The sequence below is a fragment of the Lagenorhynchus albirostris genome, chromosome 11 (genome assembly GCF_949774975.1).
Source record: "Lagenorhynchus albirostris chromosome 11, mLagAlb1.1, whole genome shotgun sequence".
Taxonomy (NCBI): Eukaryota; Metazoa; Chordata; class Mammalia; order Artiodactyla; family Delphinidae; genus Lagenorhynchus; species Lagenorhynchus albirostris.
The window spans coordinates 86,407,148-86,416,126 of NC_083105.1; the positions used below are offsets into that span (position 1 = coordinate 86,407,148).

Consider the following 8,979-nt stretch of genomic DNA (forward strand, 5'->3'; position numbering starts at 1 on the left):
AGATATATTATCCCCTGTGTCCATAAGTTGTGAGCAAAGACTGGACCGTCTATTATTCTGAATGCATTGAAGTCTTTTTCTGTTTGCTTCTGGATTTTCCAAAATGCTCTCAATAGTTCAGCTGTAAGAGTAAGTGCCAGGTAAAATAAGTATTACTAGAGTAAGCTTCTAAGGTATGTTTAAAGCATTTTATTCACATAAGAATTTTAGAAAAAATCTTTTTAAAATATGGGCTACATTACTGATACCTGTTTTAATCTGTTGACTATTATGTTAGGTATGATGTTTATCTTTATACCTCAAAGGATATAAAAGCAAATCTCAAAAGAAAATATTCCCATTGATATTTACTAAAGAAATCCTGAAGCATCATAAAAGCAGAGTTTATAATGACCTAGAATGTGGGAGTCAGATCTACCATACTGAGAGATGAATAACCATCTACTCTGCTTAGCAGTTGTTCCAGCTTCTGGATCAATAGCTTTACTTGCAAATGGAGGGATTATATTTCTAAATAACAATCACCCTAAGGGCAAAAAAAAATGGTAGCATTTACTTTCACTTACAAATAAGTATATTAGAAGTTTGGACAATGAGTCCAAAGGTCTTAAAGTCAAAAGCTGCTACATGGGTATCAGATTAAGATTCAATCCCAAGTACAACAATCAAAAAACAGTTTGATGTTAGCATATTTTATCTTTTTTTTTTTTTAAACCGATATCCTGGCTTTACTTCACTGAGTTTCACCTAAAAAGATAGTACCTATCTAAAATGGTTGTTCGAGGGATTAAATGATTAAAAACACACCTAATGTACCTCTGGGTAGCTATTCCTGCTGTTGTACAGACAAACACATCAACTGAAATTCCAGTCTTCAAAGCTTCCAACTCTTAAGTCTCTGCTTAAAAAGTAATATGGTTTGCCAGTACCAGAGTTTACCACGAAGTAGTAATGTTTTTAATTAATATCTGTTTAATTTATAATTGACTGCCAGAATATAACTCATTTTAATAAAGATCTTCTATAATAAACTACAAATAAGTTAATGAATAATAAACTAAAGAAGTCTAGAGTTTCAAATTGTAAGTTTCAATTAAACTAATTTTCCTTAACTAAAGAAAATATACTATTTTTTTTTAATTACACATGAAAATCATTTTGGATTCACTATGTCCTACATACTTGGCTAACAAACATTCCCTTAAATTTTCAAAATTTTTGTCTTAACTTTTTTCCAAAACATATGGGTCCTTTTAATCTGCTCCTAACTCTTCTAGGCAGTAAGAACTGAAGCCAACATTCATGAAAGCTGAAGTGTCGAGAACTGTTCTGGGCCCTAGGGCACTGTTCATGTTTTATTCATTTTTGTATAGGTGACTACTTTACCAAAGAATCTGAGATACTGTTAAGTCAATTAACATTGCTGAAACAAATCAGTCAACAAAATAAGGCAGATGATGTGGCTACTTCAAATGAATACTCTTACATTATTGCTCAGATTTGAAACAAACCTAAAATATGCCAGCCTTTAAAATTACTCTGTGTTTGCAAGGGAAAAGGAGGTTCAATTTCGTATATAGTACCTGAAACTCCAAAAGTTAAATACAAATTAGTATTCAAAATAAATTTCATGTATGCTTAATCATAACTTATTAGAAATAAGCTATTAAAAAATGCATAGGTTCTTAAGGACTTTTTCTCCCAATTTTTGTCTATCTATGAATACTGTGGCTCAGGAAAAAGAAATATTCACAAGCCGCTGATCCTTCTAACATCAGATATTGTTAGTTTTACTAAGATAAGTAAAACATTTTCAGAAGTACCGATACAAATAAAATAACGTGTGCAGGGCTACCGAAGAACCCATGAGGACCTCGGTCATTACTTTGGAATCGAGTACTATCGCCAATCCCAGGACTTGAGAAGGTAAGACTTAGGGTGAGCATCAATGGGAGTACACCGACGGGGGAGGGGAGGGAAGGGAAATGAAAAGATCAGAGATTAATTACCACATTATTTGTGAAAGGCGAGGAGATGGTGGCTTGGGCCGATAAGCGAGGACCCCTCGCAAGGGAGTGGAAAACGTTCTTTTCGCACTTAGAAGGGACAGGGGAGTGGGAGGAGGGGCAACGATCAACAGGAACCTTCCCGAGGTGGAAGGGGTGCGTCACGAACGTAGCCGCCTCTGGAAAGAGAAAAGCCGCCCTCGGGACGACCTCAATAAGCAATGGTGAAGGAAAAGGGGGAGTGACCTTCCTAGGTGTGACGGAGGAAATACAGGATCACTTCCCAAAGAACGGGGGGAGACGACGTTCCCAGGTCCTGCCGGCTCACCGGGGACTAGAAGGGATGGTGAGACCGCCCCCGCCCCCCGGCCCCCCGGGGCCGCGTCAAGGTCGGCTGAGACCCGGGGCTGAGGTGTGGGCGTTACCTGCAGGGTCACCTCCTGAGGGTCCCAGTGCGGCCGCAGGTGTCGCAGGAGGCTCAGGGCCCCCTCCCGGCAGCGCTGCTCCTCCTGATCCTGCACCGTGACGTCCAGCTTGGGGACCTCCGGGGAGCCGGGCGGGACGTGGATGTAATTGGCCATGGCCCAGGCTACGGCAGAGACTACCACAACTACGACGGCGACGGCGACCACGAGAACGGCGGGCGCCGACAGGCTGCTGGATCCTTCCGTCCCGGGGCGCCCTCGCGGGAGGGCTGGGGGCGTTCAGAATAACGGCAGAGCGGTAGGAGAACAGCTGGTGGCGGCACTCTCGCCGACCCAGGTCTGGATAGCGGCTGAACTGACCAGCGACTGCTCACGGGGAATATCCGTCTCGTCTGCGCTCGGCCGCCGGCGGGCGCGGAGCATGCCGGGACTGGCCTGACGCTGGCGTCACGCGCGGGGCGGGGCCTCGGCTGCGTTAGGATCAAGGCGGAGTTTCTAGCCGCGGGCACAATGGGCCTAGTGCCTGGAGTTAGGTTCCTCGGCCGTTATCGGACAGTGCGGTGCGTGCTGCTAGTCTTTAAAACGTGGGGCTCCCGCTTGGAATGATCCTGAGCCCTGCCAAGCCCCGAACGAAAGGCACTGAAGCTTTAGCTCACCTGATCGGGAGGGTCTTGGGGTCTGGGTTTGAGGTAGGGCTGAATTTTTCTGGGAAGCGAGGGAAGTGCCCTGAAATAACTCCAGGATCAGCTTCTGAATTTGGCCTGAGTCTGGGCAAGCTGGGTTAACTGGGTCTCCTTGATCTCGGAGCCGCTGTGTGCTGAGGAGTAACCACATGGTTGGGTTGGCAACTAAATTCCCATCAGCAGTGTACGGAGATCATGGTATTTGGGACAGTTAAGATATTTGGGTAAGAAAGCGACTGCACTTCAAGATGTGTTTTTAAGGTCAGATGTTTGATCATACCGTGAGTTATTCAGAGTCAGCCAAAACAGGTTGTAGTGTAGGATGAAGATGGAAGGAATGGAGTTTTGGGGCTCAGCCGCTAGATGCCTGTTTCAGGGTATCCCTGAGTGGGCCTTGAAAGGGCTACCTTCAAACTTTCAGTCTCATTGTCTTATAGCACCTAATTCCCCTGCTAGGGGAATATTGGAAACTGGGTAATCCACAAGTAATTTATTGGGACCTCCTAATTTTCCCAGTGATTTCAGGAAAATGGGTTGAGATTTGACCTCTCAATGTCTTGCCTGCAGCATTTGGTAAATGGTGAATACGTTTGTTAGTGGTAAATTAAGTCGCTAACTGGACTCAGCTTAATTAACAGTCAAAATGTTTATCTCATTAGCATCAGTTTACATTCTGATTGTTCAGAAAGAACCTACTTACCTTTGTAAATCACAAAATAAATAGCTCACTGTCAATAAAGTTAAACTTCATAAATTAAAAAGAAGGAGCAGAGAGTTTTATAGACAGCAGGACAGTTGATTCAACATTTTCCAGACTTAGTCTCTTTTTTAAATCGTATACTAGGAGAAACTCTAAATTATGCATTCCTTTCAATTTGGGGAGAAATAATCAATATACTAATTTCACATTTCAGGTAGTATCTGTTGTTGTTGGGTTTTTTTGGTTTTTAATTTTTTGGGCGGCACCATTGGATCCTAGCTCCCCATCCAACCAGGCCCTCGGCAGTGAAATCGTGAAGTCCTAACCACTGGATCACCAGGGAATTCCCTCTATTGTATCTTTGTATAATTTGTATTTTTTATTATTAAACAGTTGGCATTTTAAGAATTTTGAAGCTATGGTTTGAATTGTGAAATGATTTAATAGCAAATTACAAAAATTATTTGGGGGATTATACAAGTTTGTAATTTTAATGAAGCATCCATTAATAACTAGAAAGACCTAAAAAAAAAAAACAAAAAAAAAACCTATTAGGTACCTAAGTATAAAACTAACAAAAGATGTGTAAGACCCTTATGGATGAAATTATATTAATGGAGAAATGAACCATATCCATGAATAAGAAAAGATACTTATTAAAAAGATCTGTTTTCACTGAACAAACCAAGAAGTATAGTGCAGTTACAATTAAATCTCAATTGCGTATTTCACAGAACTTGTTAAAGTGGCATTAAAATTCACACCAAAACTTAAGGTCGAAGAGAAGCTGCTATAATTCTTTGTGGGGGCGGGAGGGTTAGAGAATAAGTTGGGAGAACACATCCTACCAGGATTTATGATATAACGGTTTAAGAATGGGCAAATAGACAAGTGGAGCATGATAAAGATTCCAGAAAAAGATCTACACACGTGTGAGATCTTTGAATATGATAAAAGTGGCATTGAAAATTAGGAAAGGATGGAGAAACAGTACTGGAATAACTGCTATTTGTATGGGAAAATTTTTTTGATCCCACTGTTACCCAAAAACTGGGTTTGCCTCTTCGTGGGTGTCAAGCCAAAAGACACAACCAAGGCAAAGAGCTGGAGAAGGTAGTATTTATTACTTGCAGCAAGTGAGAACACCAGGGATCTTTCCCAAAGCAACGTCTCCTCGAACAGCAAAATTGGAGAAGTTTTAAGCTAAGGAAACATGCATATTCATGAATATGCTTGAGTTAAGGAGAATTCAGCATATTATTGGGGCAAAGGTCAACAGAGTCAAAGCTTTAGTCTTGGACTAAAGGGCGGGGGGGGGGGGGTGCTTAGTTCCTGTAGAACAACTCAAAGATATGTATCAGATTATGTATATCCACTGAGGAGGAACTAGGACTGTTTTATAGCTGAACTGCTGCTGCTTGACTGCTTTTCCACTGTTGCTACATTCCTTTGTTCCCTTAAGATCATTAATTACTGAGACCTGTTTAAGGGCAAGCATTGCAGCCAAGCTTAGATCACAAAATGGCTTAAGCCAAAAATGGCTTCTCTTATGTCAAGAAAGCCATGCCTGGTTTTCTTTCTCTGGGGACCCCCTAGCCTATCTGCTTACAGACTTAATTAAAATTTAAAACTTCTGCTCTGTGAAAAACTTCTCTGTGTTAAGGGAATGCAAATCCAAGACACAGACTGGGAGAAAATATTTGCAACAACAGATATCTGATGAAAGATTTGTATCTGAAATATGCAAATAACTCTGAAAACGTAACAATTGGAAAACAACCCAGTTTAAAAATGGTCAAAGGATCAGAACAGCCACTTCACCCCAAGATGAAATACAGACAGCAAACAAGCATATGAAAACATGTTCAACATCATGTCATTAGGGAATTGCAACTTAAAACTACGAGATAACACTACACACCTATTAGAATGGCTGAAATCCAAAATACAACACATGCTGGTGAAGATGTACAGAAACAGGACCTCTCATTCATCACTGGTGGGATGCAAAATGGTACAGCCACTTTGGAAGAGTCTGGAAGATTCTTACAAAGCTAAACATAGTCTTACCATGTGATCCATAATCATTCTCCTTGATATTTACCCAAATGAGTTGAAAACGTACATCCACACAAAAAACCTGCACATGAATATTTATAGAATCTTCATTCATAATTGCCAAAACTTGGAAACAACCAAGATATTTGTGAATAGGTGAGTGAGAATAAAAAAAACTAAAACAACAACAACAAAAACTACTGATACATCTATTCAATGGAATATTATTCAGCAATAATAAGGAATGAGGGATCAATCCACCAAAAAAGAAAAGGAACCTTAAATGCATATTGTTAAGTCAAGGCAGCCAATCTGAAAAGGCTATAAAATGATTCCAACTGTATTACATTCTGGAAAAAACAAAACAATATTAGATACAATAAAAACATCAGTGGTTGCCAAGTGTCTAGCCAGAGGGAAGGAAGGATGAATAGATGGGGCACAGGGAATTTTAGAGCTGTGAAACTACTCTGTATGATACTGTAATGGCGGATAGATGACATGAATTTTACAAAACCCATAGAACTGTACAACACAAAGAGTGAACCCTCATGTAAACTAGAGGCTTTAGTTCATACTTATGTCTTTGACAAGGCAGTAGTTATTTTCAAAATGTGAATGAATGAATGAAAAAAGTGTATAAGAAAATATAGGATCGGTTGGCCTTGTTCTCCACTTTTCTGTTTTTCTTTTTGCAGATGCCACCCTGCTCTCATCAGCCGTTGGCCCGCCATCTCCTTGAGCCCTAACACCATGCCTTCAATTAAGTTGCAGAGTTCCGGTGGAGAGATATTTGAAGTTGATGTTGAAATTGCGAAACAATCTGTGACTATTAAGACCATGTTGGAAGATTTGGGAATGGATGATGAAGGAGATGTTGATCCAGTCCCCTTGCCAAATGTTAATGCAGCAATATTAAAAAAGGTCATTCAGGGGTGCACCCACCACAAGGATGATCTGCCTCCTCCTGAGGATGGTGAGGACAAAGAAGAGTGAACAGATGATATCCCTGTTTGGGATCAAGAATTCCTGAAAGTTGACCAAGGAACACTTTTTGAGCTTATATTGGCAGCAAACTACTTAGACATCAAAGGTTTGCTTGATGTTACCTGCAGGACTGTTGCCAATATGATCAAGGGGAAAATTCCTGAGGAGATTCGAAAGACATTCAATATCAAAAATGATTTTACTGGGGCTTCCCTGGTGGCGCAGTGGTTGAGAGTCCGCCTGCCAATGCAGGGGACATGGGTTCGTGCCCCGGTCCGGGAAGATCCCACATGCCGCGGAGCGGCTGGGCCCGTGAGCCATGGCCGCTGAGCCTGCGCGTCCGGAGCCTGTGCTCCGCAATAGGAGAGGCCACAGCAGTGAGAGGCCCACGTACCACAAAAAAAAAAAAAAAAAAAAAAGATTTTACTGAAGAAGAGGAAGCCCAGGTACACAAAGAGAACCAGTGGTGTGAGAAGTGACATTTTGTGTCTGATGCTGTAACACTGTAAGGATTGTTCCAAATACTAGTTGCACTGCTTTGTTTATAGTTGTTAATATTAGAAAAACAGTCCACAAATGCAGCAGCAAATCAGTTGTATTAGCAGAATGTTGTCCTCATTGCATGTGTAGTTTCAGTACTGATTCCAAACTTATGGCTCAGTTTCTTCTAGTATGATCAAAAGTTCTTTTTTCTTTGCTCTGAATAAAATTGAACTGTGGGTTCTCTATAGAAAGTAGCATTTTGGGCTCTCTCTCTTTTTGTAAAGCAATTTCTGCCTAGTTTATTGTCCGGTTAACTTTAGTTTAGTGACTTTTAAAAGTTGACATTGTAGGGACTTCCCTGGTGGTGCAGTGGTTAAGAATCCGCCTGCCAATGCGGGGGACATGGGTTTGATCCCCAGTCTGGGAGGATCCCACATGCCACAGAGCAGCTGAGCCCGTGCGCCACAAGTACTGAGCCTGCGCTCTAGAGCCCACGAGTCACAACTACTGAAGGCCGAGGGTCTAGAGCCTGTGCTCTGCAACAAGAGAAGCCCCTGCTCACCTCAACTAGAGAAAGCCCATGTGCAGCAACAAAGACCCAATGCAGCCAAAAATAAATAAATAAATTTTTTAAAAAAATTCTTTAAAAGTTGGCATTGTAAGTAAAACAACTTGCAAAAAATTTTCTGAAATAGAATTAACAATGTATTATCTTTATTCATGAGTTGGAAACTGGAAAAAGGCTACTTGAGGTAAATGTTATCAGAGCGGGGTTATCAGAATGTCTTCCAGCTTCCTGGAGTCAGAGTACCACTGATATTGATTAGCCTGTATGTAGCAGGGCTCCGTTAATTGGATCTGAGGACTTGTTTTTGCATTTTTAATCCTCTCAGCTTTGAATATGTTGGCTAGAGGCTCAGTTACTACTCAGTTTGTGTTTTGGGAGGAAACAGAATTAGACAGTTTGCTGGCTTTTCAATTAAAAAAGACACTTAACCCATGTGGTGTGTCATCTTTTTATAATCCTATGTGGGGAAAACCATAAACACTACTTGCATGTAAAAAATAATTTAACCTTTAATGTTAAAATGTATGGCATAACCCAGAAAGCATCAGTCATGAATGCAAGATACTTTCAATAAAAAGTAAGTCACATAAAAAAAAAAGAAAAAGAAAATATAGAAATATAGGATCAAGTCTCCATGACTGCAAGTTAAGGAAAGATTTTATAAAGAAGTCTCATAAAGCAAACACCCTGAAGGAAAAGGACTGACAAATTTGAAAACATTAAAATTTAAAACTTCATGAAATTACGTCATAAAAAAGATAAAAGATAATTGTGACATATATGATGAAAAAAGGATTAGTATTCAGAATACCACTAATCAATAAGAAACCAAACCACCCAAGAGAAAAATGGGAAAAGAATATTAATTTTCAGAAGAAATCCAAACAGCAAATAAGCTGACAAAAATAATACTTCTATAACTAATAATCAAGGCAATGCAAATTAAAACAACAACAGACAGCATTTTATACCCATCCATTAGATTGGAAAAGTTTTTGAATTCTGACAGGGCCAAGTGTACATTACTGGTGGGAAGATACATTTATTTTAAAAAAATAAAACTATGGAG

At 40.3% G+C, this 8,979-nt stretch overlaps 1 protein-coding gene and 1 pseudogene across 3 annotated transcripts in view; one reads left to right on the top strand and one right to left on the bottom strand.

The window, feature by feature from the left end:
- ETNK1 (ethanolamine kinase 1) overlaps positions 1-2,827 on the bottom strand; it is a 68,947-nt gene extending 66,120 nt beyond the window's left edge. For 2 of the 3 annotated variants that reach the window (XR_009543569.1, XR_009543568.1), the window contains exon 1: positions 2,432-2,827. Coding sequence is in view for 1 of the 3 variants with exons in the window: in XM_060166723.1 (XP_060022706.1) it covers positions 2,432-2,587 (156 nt within the window). In the remaining 2 variants the exon portion in view is untranslated. The remainder of the gene's footprint in view (positions 1-2,431) is intronic. The other variant, XM_060166723.1, reaches the window with a different exon arrangement.
- Positions 2,828-6,567: 3,740 nt separating this feature from the next.
- On the top strand, positions 6,568-7,338 carry LOC132529075 (S-phase kinase-associated protein 1-like; annotated as a pseudogene).
- The last annotated feature ends 1,641 nt before the right edge of the window (positions 7,339-8,979 follow it).